This window comes from Palaemon carinicauda, chromosome 7 (genome assembly GCF_036898095.1).
Source record: "Palaemon carinicauda isolate YSFRI2023 chromosome 7, ASM3689809v2, whole genome shotgun sequence".
NCBI lineage: Eukaryota > Metazoa > Arthropoda > Malacostraca > Decapoda > Palaemonidae > Palaemon > Palaemon carinicauda.
Window position 1 is genome coordinate 158284162 of NC_090731.1, and position 15000 is coordinate 158299161.

The following is a 15000-nucleotide window of genomic DNA, read 5'->3' on the forward strand; positions in this document are numbered from 1 at the left end:
TATTATTATTATTATTATTATTATTATTATTTATTATTTATTCTAGGAGTGTGGGGTAGCGCATTCACGATACTCTTCAAAAAGGCTCGTCATGGAAGGAGGCAAGAAGGACATTGTACAAATTATGCGAGACGCCCAAAAAGAAAAGGATCCGACTTCCATGGTAAGTGTCATCAAATTATAATTAATTATATTAAATTATATTTAATAGAGTTCCAAATTTAATTACATCTTTACCTGAATTATGTGAGAACTGTGGGCCTCTTCTAGCCTATACTCAATTTTTTTTAATGAGGCACATTTGCATTGACTCGCAGCGGTGCCCTTTTTAGCTCGGGAAAGTTTCCTGCTCTCTGATTTTGGTCAGAATTACTTTGTCCAACCAATCAGGGAGCAGGAAACCTTTCCGAGCTAAAAGGGCACCCTTTCGAGTCGGTGCAAATTCTACCTAACTAAAAAGAATTGACTACTAGTACCTTAAATTAAGTGAGGTAGAAGTTAATTAGAGAAGAGTAAATACGAGATTAATTGCTTGGTTCAAATTGATTAAGTCAAAGAAAAACAAATTGAACAATGACTACACTGGAATCGCAAAAGTATTGATGCAAAGGGGCTGTAAACTTTGTACACTGGATCGCAAAAGTATTGATGCAAAGGGGCTCTGAACCATGTACACTGGATTGCAAAAGTATTAATACAAAGGGGGGTCTGAACCATGTACACTGGATCGCAAAAGTATTAATGCAAAGGGGGTCTGAACCATGTACACTTGATCGCAAAAAGTATTAATACAAAGGGGGTCTGAACCATGTACACTGGATCGCAAAAGTATTAATGCAAAGGGGGTCTGAAACCATGTACCACTTGATTCGCAAAAGTATTAATGCCAAAGGGGGTCTGAACCATGTACACTGGATCGCAAAAGTATTAATGCAAAGAGGGGTCTGAACCATGTACACTGGATCGCAAAAGTATTAATACAAAGGGGGGTCTGAACCATGTACACTGGATCGCAAAAGTATTAATGCAAAGGGGGTCTGAACCATGTACAACTGGATCGCAAAAGTATTAATACAAAGGGGGGTCCCCTGAACCATGTACACTGGATCGCAAAAGTATTAATGCAAAGGGGGTCTGAACCATGTACACTGGATCGCAAAAGTATTAATACAAAGGGGGTCTGAACCAATGTACACTGGATCGCAAAAGTATTAATGCAAAGGGGTCTGAACCATGTACACTGGATCGCAAAAGTATTCATGCAAAGGGGGGTCTGAATCATGTACACTGAATCGCAAAAGTATTGATGCAAAAAGGGTCTGAACCATGTACACTGGATCACAAAAGTATTGATGCAAAAAGGGTCTGAACCATGTACACTGGATCGCAAAAAGTATTGATGCAAAGGGGCTGTAAATCATGTACACTGGATCGTATAAGTATTGATGCAAAGGGGCTGTAAAACTTTGTACATTGGATCGCAAAAGTATTGATACAAAGGGGCTGTAAACTTTGTACACTGGATCGCAAAAGTATTGATGCAAAGGGGCTGTAAACTTTGTACACTGGATCGCAAAAGTATTGATGCAAAGGGGCTGTAAATCATGTACACTGGATCGCAAAAGTATTGATGCAAAGGGGGTCTGAACCATGTACAATGGATCGTAAAAGTATTGATGCAAAGGGGGATCTGAACCATGTACACTGGATCGCAAAAGTATTGATGCAAAGGGGCTGTAAACTTTGTACACTGGATCGCAAAAGTATTGATACAAAAGGGGCTCTGAAATATGTACACTGTATTGCAAATTTATTTGTGCAAAGGGGGTCTGAACCATGTACACTGGATCGCAAAAGTATTGATGCAAAGGGGTTCTGAATCATGTACACTCTGTATAAGAATCCTTAACGTTAGATTTTGATGTGACAATTTATGTATTGGATACCTTATGCTAAACATTTAACAGACTCTTGCTTTACAGAATGTTATAGATTAAACAATAGATAATAAAAACATGAGATTAAAACGTGGTTTTTTACTTTCTCCACAGATCGGTTAAATGATCAAAACAATTCGGAGGAAGATTCGGATTCCGAAGACGAAGAGGACATTGTTGGGGAAGATGATGTAAGCGAAGAAGAACTGAATGGAGATTTCCAGACGCCTTGCGCTTATGAGCCTCAACGTGAAGGCAACGTGTTCTTCCCTAGCGAAGAGCCTATCCCGGAGGACCGGAAAGTTCCCAGTAGAAGATCGTCCATGGAAAAGGCCGCTTCTCTCGACGAACGTCTCCTAGTGACCTCAAAGGAGCAGAGAGAAGACCTCTCAGAATCTGTGGACAGTTTAGCCATCAGTGAAAGCAAGAAAAAGGAGAACAGGAACCCATTCACGAAAGGTTTCAGTCTCGAATTACCCAAGAGGAAGACCTCGAAAGACAACGCTAAGAACTCCAGCACCAAAAGTGGTCCTGTGGACAAAGAATCCCAAAAGAGCCAACCTGACCGGCTGGTACGGAAAGGAGCAATCAAAGGACCCAGTCTACGGAAGAGTTCAAAGGAGGAAGCGGAAAAGAAGTCTCCGGAAAACAATAATACTTCAAAGGATAAATGGGCCAACAGAAGGTAACTTAGATCTTTAGTGAGTTCTTTTGCTTATCTGGTGTACTGTAGCCCTCAAAAGTAAGGTTTAAAAATTGTGCTATATAATCTGACATACTGTACGATGTTATTTGACATGTGTTGCGAGAGGCGAGTAAAAAAAGTGGTAGGCCTGATTATTATTGGGAAGTGGATGTCATATATGACCTTGGATAGTATACTCTGTATTTTAATATAATATCAATTACTCTATAGATATATTTGTTGTGGCTTTGGTATGATGATACATACCATACATTCATTCATTAGCTATGGCTTTACCAATATTAGACTATAGATATCATAGTACTAAACTACGGCAACTCGGTCAATTGATGTGACTAAGTTTTCCAAGAGCCATAACAGACCAATGAAGTCTGCCATAATGGATTTTATTGCTTAACATAAAGGAATAGATATTACAGAACAGTTATCATATTTATATGTTATCGATGGATCTCTGGAGTCATATGAAGCCATTGTTTTGCTTATTGGCAGTAGCGGCTTCGACGGGTAACCAGGCATACCAACCCTACCGAGGGGATAAGTGATCAGACAGCATGTGTCATTCTGTTCATTTAGCTATTTTTCCGCACCTCACATTGTCATTACTTTTGGGAGCTATGGTACAAGTGTCCTGCTGAGTGTCCTGTGCTAGGTTAGCAAAGTTGTAGATTGCATTTGGTTTTAATGTTACAGTTTACAGTTGTATTACTACAGATTTTAAACATTCCCTCGGAACATGGAAAGGGCAAGAGAAAGATTTCTTTCTTATTTAGTTTCAATCCTGGGTCATTTTTCCTTAAGATTATAATTGGCGTAGCTAAGGAAGGGGGCTTTTTAAAAATGGCCCCCAGGCCTCTATCAGAGGGGCCTCCAAATCAGGCTCCGAACATTAAAGTAAGTCTACATTTAGAATTACCAGCAACTCACTAAAGTAAAGAGGAGTGGAAGGATTCCACAAAATCAGCCCCCCCCCCCCCCGGTCCCCAAATCTCTAGCTACACCCCTGAGTTAGTGTTGCCACGTTTGAGGATGCAAAGCAAATCTTACATCAAAGAGACTATTGTGGCTTAGTGAAGGAGCACTTGGTTGTTGAATTCTGATAGGGGGAAGGTTATACATACATCATCACTGAGCCATACCCAATTACATTAATTTGGATTTAGTTTATGTTATTTTCCATTTCCCATAAACACTTTCTTTTTAGCGCAAACTCAGAAATGTATCTTGGTATTACTTGGGTTCTTGAAAATTAACCGTTTGAGCACCTTTAGACCTGTTTTACGTCTAAATATTTCTACTCCCTTTGGTATCATTGTATGTATCTTATCTCTAGTTATTACCAGTGTTTTATCTTTTTTTTTTTTTATTCATCTACATGAAAATTTTACAAAATGTAAAATATATATCAATTAAAATGAAATTTACTAAGCTTTATGATGAAAATTTTTGAAGTCATATCTCTAGTAATGTTTCTGCCAAAATCAGTCAAGTAAAATGTCCAAAGAAAGGCCTGGAGCTTGATTGCCATTTTTATTTTTTTTAGTAAGGGATTGACACTCAAAGGGTTAATGAAATGAAGATGACTTTTTAAAAGTTTCTTTTCAAGAAGGCTGTCTGTGTTTCAGGAGTACCTTCAGAAAACAGAGAGTTGAGAAAAAAGGTTTATGGGACGGGCTGAAGCAGAGCATCATGACTGGAGCCAACATCCTCAACTCCCGCGCAGGTAGAGCCGGAGAGGTCTTGAACCCATTCAGAGGTTTATCCTTAAGACATTCATTCCCCATTTCCCCATTCACTGAGACCCTAGAAGAAGAGGACCAAGATGAAAGTAAGTGCATGTGATTTTCTAGAGTACCAAAAAGGGTTTTATTGATTTCAAATTTGATTGCAGATGAACCATTTGGGAAAAAAGTTGGTGCCGGTTTAGTATTTGGCCTTCCTTTTTTATTCTGGTTTAGTATGTGGCCTACCTTTTTTATTCTGGTTTAGTATGTGGCCTGCCTTTTTTATTCTGGTTTAGTATGGGGCCTACCTTTTTTTATTCTGATTTAGTATGTGGCCTACCTTTTTTATTCTGGTTTAGTATATGGCCTACCTTTTTTATTCTGGTTTAGTAGGTGACCTATCTTTTTTATTCTGGTTTAGTATTTGGCCTACCTTTTTTATTCTGGTTTAGTATATGGCCTACCTTTTTTATTCTGATTTAGTATGTGGCCTACCTTTTTTATTCTGGTTTAGTATGTGGCCTACCTTTTTTATTCTGGTTTAGTATGTGGCCTACCTTTTTTATTCTGGTTTAGTATGTGGCCTACCTTTTTTATTCTGGTTTAGTATGTGGCCTACCTTTTTTATTCTGGTTTAGTATGTGGCCTACCTTTTTTATTCTGGTTTAGTATGTGGCCTACCTTTTTTATTCTGGTTTAGTATGTGGCCTACCTAGCTTGTTAGGTTAGGTTAAGCCACATACTAAAACAGATAGAATTTCGTAGGCCATATACGAAAGGTAGGCCACATACTTAACCGGCACCAAAAGGTTTTAGTGGCAATGTAGATTTTAACTTTTGGTTATTTTAGTTTTCACATTTTTTGCTCATTTTAATATATACTGATCTTTATTTTCATATTTATTTAGTATTGCTGAGAAACACAATTTAGACCTGAAGAGTGGATTAACGTTTTTTTAAAATACAATCACTTCACTGTCACATTTATTATAGACCTACAGTGCCATATGGTGGGCATTCCTTTCACTTCACTGTCACATATATTATAGATCTACGGTACCATATGGTGGGCATTCACTTCACTGTCACATTTATTATAGACCTACAGTGCCATACGTTGGGCATTCCTTTCACTTCACTGTCACATTTATTGTAGACCTATGGTGGGCATTCCTTTTCCAAAAATGGGCATTGCAAAACAAAAAAGAACAGTAAAGCAAATGCAATGTGTGAGTCATATGTAACCTTGTCTAAGAACAGCCTAAACAACATTTGTTTTCTCGACATTTTCAGTGGACATTGGAAAAGGTTGCCGATACGAGCCCCTAGACAACAAGGCCAAGAAGTTATTCATCGTCGACTCTGGTCTGGCCTTCAACTCTCCATACCCTCTTCTCTTGCGGCCACAGAGAGCAGTCGACATCTACCTGTCCTTTGACTTCTCTCAAAGGCCTGAAGACAAACATCATCCTTTCAAAGAACTCATCCTGGCAGAGAGTTGGGCAGTACAAAACAAAGTGCCTTTTCCTCCAATTAAGAAAATGGTTAGTTTTTCAACATGTTTGTAGAATGTTGGAAGGGGATTGTGTTTTTTTTTAAATTAAATTTCATGGTATGGGCTCCTCAGCCTATATACTTAAAGATCCCCCTCTTCTGTATAAATATGATATTTTTTTAGTTATATTCATATACTGAGTATCACTGTCCCATGCGTTTCTTAAAACAAGTCTGATCAACTGTAATGTTTTTCTATCTTTCCTAGTAAACTTCAGCATTATTACAGTGAGTCTGAGGACTACAATATTTTTATACATTCTAGAATTTTTAAATACGATATTCTCTTAGTTATAGTCATATATTAAGTATCACTGTCCCATACGCTCCTTAAAACAAGTCTGATTAACTGTAAGGTTTTTCTATCTTTCCTGGTAAACTTCAGCCTGATTACAGTGAGTCTGATGACCAAGATATTTTCAATACATTCTACACTTTTTAATGTTACACATTTCTTTACAGATTGAACAGTACAAGAATGAAGAAGTAAGGGAATGTTACATCTTTAAGCATCCAAGTGACCAATTCTGCCCTGTCATCTTACACTTTCCCTTGGTCAATAACCTTTTCAAAAAATTTAAGAAACCAGGTAAAAAGAGTGTTCCATGTACATTTTTTAAAGTGTATTTACATATTGGAGGTTTTTGGTTGGTATATGATGTGCTTATGAGTTGTTTGTATGATTTGAGTACAGTGAGGTAGTTTTAATAAATTCAGTGAGATAGCCTACTGGTAGGCCTATATAAAAGGAATATATATATATATATATATATATATATATATATATATATATATATATATATATATATATATGATAGGATACAGTTCATGATCAAGTCAAGAACTTATTGTCCTCTCATAAAACAAATTGATACTTATTCAGAGTTTATTCATCCATTTGTTTTTTTTTTTCACTTTTTGACAATTTTAGATTGTTCATATTGCCTCCTTTTCAAGAAACACTTAACCATAAAATTTTTAACTGATTCATTAAAAATGAATTATTTTCATATTTCCAGGTGTTCCAAGAGAAACAGAGGAGGAGAAGAAATTTGCAGATTTCCCCATTTTTGATGACCCAAACAACCCCTATTCATCCATGAACTTCTGTTACGAGCCAATTCAGTTTGATCGCCTTACGCAGCTCGTGGAATTCAATACCCTACTCTGCGTTGACACAATTAAGAATGAGTTGGCAGAGGTTATCAGCAGGAAAAAGCAGTATGCTCAAAAACCTATGAGTATCAGTGATGTGGTCAACACTGTAAAGAGAGTCAACAGCATACACAGAATCGGCTCAAGCAGCAACTTGAAGCTGAAGCTTCCCGAGGAAAGGGAATCCCAGCTGAAGCAGTATATTAAGCAGTCCAGGACACTGGAGCGACAGCAGAGCATGGACAGTTCTGAAGGCGAGTTCTGTGACGCTGTAGAGGAACTACCGGATGGGGTGGATGGCTCTTGAGAAGAAATCAGAAGCTTCTGATATTCTGAACAAGAAACACTGGTGATATTATCCCTGTTCAGTAAATGCAGCATCATTCCTTCGTTCTAAACTTCAACGGTATGAAAAAGGAGGAGTTGTGTTACCCTTGACTTTTATCCTTTTTTTGCTTGAAAGATTCTGCTCAACCTAGTCACCTGTGGAGGAGCTTTCTGAACATGAAGATCACTTGGGCAGCACATGAATATGTATACATAGCCAAAGATATACATGGAAGTAGCTTAATGAAGGCAGCCAATCCTACATTGACCAACTGCTTAATCTTGAAATGTTCTTTACACTGTTCATTTTCTTTTTATCTTTGTTACAATGTTGTTCTTAGCTAGTATTATCCCTAGGTATGCATCACACATTTTGAATTAACTCTATATATTTTTTTCTTAACAAACAACCTTTTGATATTGTCTGAATGTTGAGAACATGTTGCCACATTTTGTATTGGAAGTGTACATAATTATAACGGTGTTAGCATGAGGACAGTAAACATACATTTGTTGAATATGTAAAAGTTACAGGACAGCTTAATATTTTTTTCTTAACAAACAACCTTTTGATATTGTCTGAATGTTGAGAACATGTTGCCACATTTTGTTTTGGAAGTGTACATAATTATAACGGTGTTAGCATGAGGACAGTAAACATACATTTGCTGAATATGTAAAAGTTACAGGACAGCTTATCATGATTGTGATGGTTGTCAAGCACAGAAGGAAGGCTTTATTAAGCATGTGACTCTTGTTAAGCATTTGAAGGTTACAGTTTTGTATTGACATTGTGCCATGAATCGTAAATCGCTGGTATAATGAGGACGCATCAAAAAGACATTAGTGTTAATGTGGTAAGTGTTTTTTTATTGGGATGTTGACATACTCAGGCAAACGTTAGTGAAAGACATTAAATATATGGAAAGTGTTGGTTGATAGTACAGTGATATATGTACAGTACATCATGCGTTTGTAAGCCATACAATAAAAGTTTACTTTCTATTGAGTGTATATTTCTCCTTTTTCCTTTTTTTATTATTATGACTTTACAATCGATTATTGTGAAGCTTGTAAACATCAGCTGTCAGGAATCAATCAAGGAGAAGTTTCTTTTGCAAACACTGAAAACCTGCGAAAAAAAATTTATTCCCTTTTACAATCCAGAAAGAACCTTTATTATTATTATTATCATTATTATTATTATTATTATTATCATTATTATTATTATTATTGTTTTTATTATTGTTGTTGTTGTTGTTATTAGCTAAGCAACAACCCTAATTGGAAAAGCAGAATTCTATAAGCCCAAGGGCTCCAACAGGGAATAATAGCCCAGTGAGGAACGGAAATTAGGAGATAAATAAAGTATACGAGAAGTAATGAACAATTGAAATAAAGGATTTTAAGAACAGTAACAACATTCAAACAGAAGCATGTTATACTTGAATGAAAATTTAGAATAAAGAATTGTTACGGAGCATTCTTGACTTAAAGTACCATTTTGTACTTATTATTATTATTATTATTATTATTATTATTATTATTATTATTATTATTATTATTACTAAGCTACAACCCTAGCTGGAAAAGCAGAATGCTATAAGCCCAAGGGCCCCAACTGGGAAAATAGCCCAGTGAGGAAAGGAAATAAGGAAATAAACTACAAGAAGTTAAAGAACAATAATAACATTAAAATCAATCTTTCATATATAAACTATAAAAACTTGAAAACAACAAGAGGATAATAATTTCAAAATAACAACAGGAAGAGAAACAAGATAGAATTGTGATTTATAGTGTTAAATCCCAGCCATCCTCGCCATGGATCCATGTACACTTATAAAAAAAAAAGAAAAAAAAAGTAATTTTAATGGGATATTCTCCGTAAAAAATATAGTTCTCAGCCGTATTTCAGTAAAATACAGTGACCCTAACTTTTACCGTACTTTGTTATTATCTTTACAGGTTGGTGACCGTAATATCACTCTTTAACGTCAATATATCAGTTTTTAAAATTGTAAATGACTGGCAACATTTATTCCAGGATTTTTACCGTTTTTACGGTAAATTTTCAAGTGTATATATTACATTGTACATATTGTAAATTTTAATACTCTTGATAATTTTGTTTAATAATTTAACTATAAAGTTCTAATTATCTAAATTTTAGTCAATTTTGTTTGAGGTTCTAAATCCTAAAAATCCTTCTAAATTCTAAATTCTATCTCACTTTCCTGTTCCTGCTTTGTTCTCCTTGGTGTTTTAGACAAAGGCAGTTAACTTTGGACCCTGTAACTTTTCACCCGCTGAGTCTCGCCTCAGCTACTGCCTCGTAAACACCTATGGAGAACCTTCTAATTTTGTAAGTAATTATGCATATGTTTTTGGTTTGAAATGTCAATGTAGTTATTGTGGTCTGTGTTAGTTAAAGGGTATTTCTTACTTTGTTAAGTAACATAGTTCAAGTCTATATTTGTTCAATTATGTATTAATATTTATTTTAGTTGTCCTGAGAAGTTCCTTTTAAAAATTTTAGTTAATTTTATTTAAGCCTATTGGATAACTTGACCCTTGATATATGGGTTTGTCCAGATTATCAATATGGCAATTTAGATTTCAATTTCATTAAAATGACATTGTGTACCGGAAGTGGCGATATATATCGCCATCTAGTGCCGTATGAAGTGCAGTGTTATTAATTTTGCTAGTGGCTGTATGGATAGAATGTGGAAAGCGATATTTTCCGAACTGTGTTGAAGTTAGTAGTAGGGATATTATTGAGCAAGAAGCAAATATAGAACAGAAGTAGATCTGTTAAGTACCCATTGGTAGTTAACGAGGCATAGTTTATCCCCGCGATTCCTCTTAGACTTCCCTTTCATTGATCAATAATTAGTTTGTACCTTGGCGGATATATTATAAACCTGTTGAATATTGGTCAGCGTTCTTCGCTGTTACTGGAGATCTTCAGTGATAAATTGTGGCTGTATATATTACTTGGCGACCGTTATGTTGGTGAATACTTTAAATAAGCTTTACTATATCGTACGCGGCATTTATTTTACGTACAATGTTTAAGTAATTCATTTGAACTCTCGTACTATGCGCAGTTAATCTTTTTGTTGCTGTGGTAATTGGTATTTGATCTATGGATAAACTTTTGTACGTACATATTACTTGCCTTTTCGAGGTTATATGGATATATCTTTCTTTCGGAAGTAACTGTTGTTATCTTAAAACGTGTAGGTCCTTTATTACACCGTAGTTTAATCTATAGATTTGCGTGACCCAAAGTTTCCCTTGCAATATCTATATGCTACAAGAAACAAATTTTAACACTAGCCGCGTAGTTGGGTTTAGTTCCACTATTAATTCTTATTTAATAAAGCTTTTAAGTGTAATTAAGATTTTTTAGTTTAATCATATTCTAACCTTACGTTAATTCATAACTTTAGACAATGAGGCAAATACTTTGTTGACGTTCAAAAAGTGTCTACTTGGAATGAGATTAGCTAAAGTAAAATAAAGATAACCCGAGTATTGAAATAGAAAAACGGAAGGAGGAATTAAAGTTAAAGGTTTCTAATTTCATCACAAATGGATGCTCGCCAAAAACTAAGAATAACACTAATGTTGAACTAGTGGAAAGAATTAATTTGAAATAAATTGGATAGTCGAAAATTACCTCTACTAAGCTTATGCTCATTGCGGGGCCTAGCAGCTAGACATATGAAGGAAAAAAGGATCTTTGCTATTGAAAGTATAAACAAATTTGCTATTAGATGATCAGCCGGCTAAATTTTATTTGACTCTGTACAAAGTTATTACCTAAATTTGTTTCTTTTTTTAAATTTTTTATTTTTTTTCGACAATTTTTTGAAGATGTGGCTTCTTGTATGAAATGGTTGTTGGAAAAATGGGTCTGGTTAGTTAAGACTAGTTTAGTGGGGGAGCCCCCACAGCTATCGATGGTTGGTTGTAGAGCTGTTTTTCTCATCAGTTATGTTCACTAAGAGATATGCGGTAATAGTTAGGAGCATCTAAAGCAGTTTCGAAACTGCATTAAGCCTTGTATGAAATTTGGACTGAATTTGCTGCTGACACTTTCAATCGCTTGTCATTGTTTTTGGTCTGAAGATGAAATCTGCATCTTAATTTTTGCGTAAATTTTCATATTATTCTAATTAACGGCAATGTTGAAATTAATATCGATTGCTCCTTTAAATCCTACTGTAGTACCTCCTGAGCCCGTCCATCGCATTCTCTTAAATTGTCGGTCCTTTGACGAAGACATAAAAAAAATTATAATCGTTGCATTATCAAAACTTATCTAATCTCTTCCTCTTAAGTTTTTTATAGTTTATGGGAAATTTTTTTTTTACTTTTTTTCCTTGGTTTCCTTTTATCACTAGTCTTTAAAGTGTCAGGGTCCCTGTGCTTATAGCATCCTTCTTTTCAAACTAAGGTTATAGCTTGGCAATTATTGATTATAATTCGTAAATATAGTTATGTCGATATGCTTAATCATATTGGGTGTACTATCCCCTACTGCTCTATCTTTTTCTAAGCACTGATTGTTAAGTAAAAAGAGATTTACTTCTATGGCCCCAGAATATTTTTTAACTCTTAACTAGGTCGGACTGTTCTAAGATGTTTTGCTCTTCCAGTGTTTGCGGCACCTGAATGAGGAACACACAGCTCAACTACTGCATCAGTACACTGATGAACCCAGAAAGTGTAACTCTTATTATCCGTGACTGATTTATTACCAGGAATTCGTCCTATTCGGCAAAACTACATAAAGGTAAATAAAAGCAGAGGCTGCTCATTTGTTGAAGGTAGCTTTACCCAGAAAGTTTCTTTGGTCATCTCTGGGCTTCCCTTGCCTGTTAGTATCAAACCCCAATAGCAAAGTAAGGTTCTGTACGGATTTCAAGCAATTAGATTCGGTTATAGTAAAATATGGATTTACCTTACGCAGCGTTGATTACCAATTTTAGATTAAATTGGGGCATTAAAATGTTTATGCTGAAGGAATATTATCAGGTTTCTCTTTCAGACCAATTTAATTTTTCTGCCTTTGTTACTTAATTTTGTTCCAGTAGGAAAATATTTTAAAATGCGCAATACACCTGCTACCTTCCAGAGAATGGGCAATCTTTTAAAAGTATCTTTAAGAGTTATATCTTTACATTGTCTGACACTTGGTCAGAAATTTAAATAGTTTTGAAAGGTTCAGAGGCTTTGGCATAATTAATCTTGCTAAATCCAATTTTCCAGAAGCTCTGGTGATATAATGTTACTGTTATAAGTAGTTGCGAGGTCTGTCCCAAGGACAAAACTAAAGATTAGAATTTTCTCAAGCGCTCTACTAGAAAGAAAGTTATTTTCTTAGGGATAGCCTCATTACCGAAAATCCTTCCAGATTTTTAGTTATGTCGCCCATCCACTGATTGATCTAACCAGCCCAGAGAATAAGCTTGTGGGACGTAACCTTTAACTTTTGACCAGATTAAGAACTTCAGCTTCGGTCCAAGCCAGTATGATCTTCTGATCTAATTGACCTTTAATTTTACAGGTAGATGCAGTTTAGTATGGGGTCGGTGCTGTCCTCTGCAAGCAAACCCTGCAACTAAATCACCGTATCCAGTTTCGCTTTCCTCATGCAGGATGAAGATAAGTGAAAGATATCTCCACTGCCACGAGAGCTACTTGCTATCGTATAAGCCATACAGAAATTAGTTTCTCTGCAAATAATTATGTAACTATTCAGACCAGACCCCACACCTAGTGTCCCTGTGGTGAGCTTGAAATATTAAACTGTAAATCCTGGACTGGAGCTTGCATCTTAATAACTTCAATATCAGTGATGTATTCAAAGACGAGAGAATTGTATTGCCGATGAATTGTTGAGAGCACCCGTACTTGAGGATAGCCTTATTTGAAATAATCTCTTCAGCGGGGAGGTTTTTGAATGCTAAGTATCCTCGCCTTGGATCAATGTATATAGAATATTGTAAATATTGTAAACTAATACTACTGGTTAATGATTGAAGAAAATCTAATTCGTTAAATTTTAGTTTATTTTAGTTTTGAAATTCTAAATCCTTCTGAATTCTATTTACTTTTGTAAATTAGTTTTGATGTTGGAAGTAGTTATGCAGCAAACATGTTTTGTAACTTCTATTTACATCAGTAAATTACTGCGTGTTTTGATGTTTGAAGTAGTTAGGCATTAAATATTTTTGGAAGCTTTCCTGCAGTTTTTAGTCTAGTTTATTTAATTAAATTTAAATTTCATGATCTTATGTTTTGCCGGCTAATTCCCTTTGCATAAAATTTAGTGACCTACATTGACAATTGCAATCTAGAAGCAATGATCATTTAAGACTTTTTCACCATGAATTAGATTTGTCCTTTTCAGCCGTGTTATTCTTTCTAAATACTGTGTTTAATGGATGAATTTGTACATTAAACTGCAAATAATAGTATATACTTCGTAGATGAGTGTTCATGTATGTTTTATTTGTAAATTTCCTTAAACCTGAATATGCATAATTGTACGAGCATATTCTTAGTCAGTGCCGGGCATATAAGAATTAAACAGTAATTATGAATATAATTAACTTTTAAACCAGCGCAGTGTATCGCTTATGATTAATGATTTACCAGTGGTAGGCCTATTAATAGAATTGGACTAGCTAACAGCAAATTAGCGGACCTAGAGTATGCTGATGTCGCGGTCCTATGTTTTTCACTTTTAACGATGGTAATGAACGGAATATGCTATTTAGGAAAGGTGGTGGAATAATTTGAATATATAAACACTGGTCTCTAATACATAAGTCTTTAAAAATTTAGGTTAAATGGAAGCCTGAAAAGTGTCTGAATATGGCTAGGTGGTGGAATAATATACAGTCTTTAAAATTGAGGTTAAATTAAAGTCTGAAAAAAAAATCTGAATGAGAAAGTCTAAAAATGGCTAGGTGGTGGAATAATATACAGGGTCTTTAAAATTAAGTTAAAAATAATGAAAAAGAATAATCTGAAAATCGCTAGTAGGTGGTGGCATAATTTGAATATATAAACTATTATCTCTGATACAGGGGCTTTTGAAATTGATGTTTAATGAAACTGGGGAAAAATCAAATCTGATAATAGCTAGGCAAGGTAAAATTTGGAAATAGTCTCCTGAAATTACGTATGGAAAAACAATGTCTGTTTAGTGACAGTGTTTCTGTATGGACACAGTTGTGGTTTGACGATAACTATCAAAACAATTTTGTAGATTTTGGGGACAAAGCCCTCTGAATTTGAGAGTCAAATGGCAAGACAGGATTAGAAATTAAACATTACTAGTTTCATATGTGGATGAGATCATGGTGATGGGTAGGTTGAGATGGTTTGGTCATGCTCTTCTTACTCTCAAAGAGATTTAATTCACTAACCTTTAAACTGGGCTCTGCAAGGCACCAGAGTTGCATGGGATGACCCAGGGTTACATGGCTGACTATGAAGTGTGGTTTTGGATGAATGGTTATTTATTTAAAAGCTCAAGATAGAGAAGACTGACTTCGAGTCAGAGGCCCTTTGC

The 15000-nt window shown here is 35.3% G+C and overlaps 1 protein-coding gene and 1 long non-coding RNA gene across 2 annotated transcripts in view; both read left to right on the forward strand.

Annotated features, from left to right (window-relative positions):
- The window catches only part of LOC137644604 (uncharacterized), a 79992-nt gene extending 71583 nt beyond the window's left edge, over positions 1-8409 (forward strand). Inside the window, exons 17-22 of the mRNA XM_068377559.1 lie at positions 85-163; positions 2052-2622; positions 4269-4471; positions 5661-5911; positions 6384-6510; positions 6941-8409. Of these exons, the coding sequence (XP_068233660.1) occupies positions 85-163; positions 2052-2622; positions 4269-4471; positions 5661-5911; positions 6384-6510; positions 6941-7383 (1674 nt within the window). The 3' untranslated portion in view covers positions 7384-8409. The remainder of the gene's footprint in view (positions 1-84; positions 164-2051; positions 2623-4268; positions 4472-5660; positions 5912-6383; positions 6511-6940) is intronic.
- Positions 8410-9727: 1318 nt separating this feature from the next.
- On the forward strand, positions 9728-13506 carry LOC137643698 (uncharacterized). Its single transcript, XR_011045051.1, has 3 exons — positions 9728-9768; positions 12074-12210; positions 12985-13506. It is a non-coding gene; the product is annotated as an uncharacterized lncRNA (long non-coding RNA).
- Positions 13507-15000: the final 1494 nt, after the last annotated feature.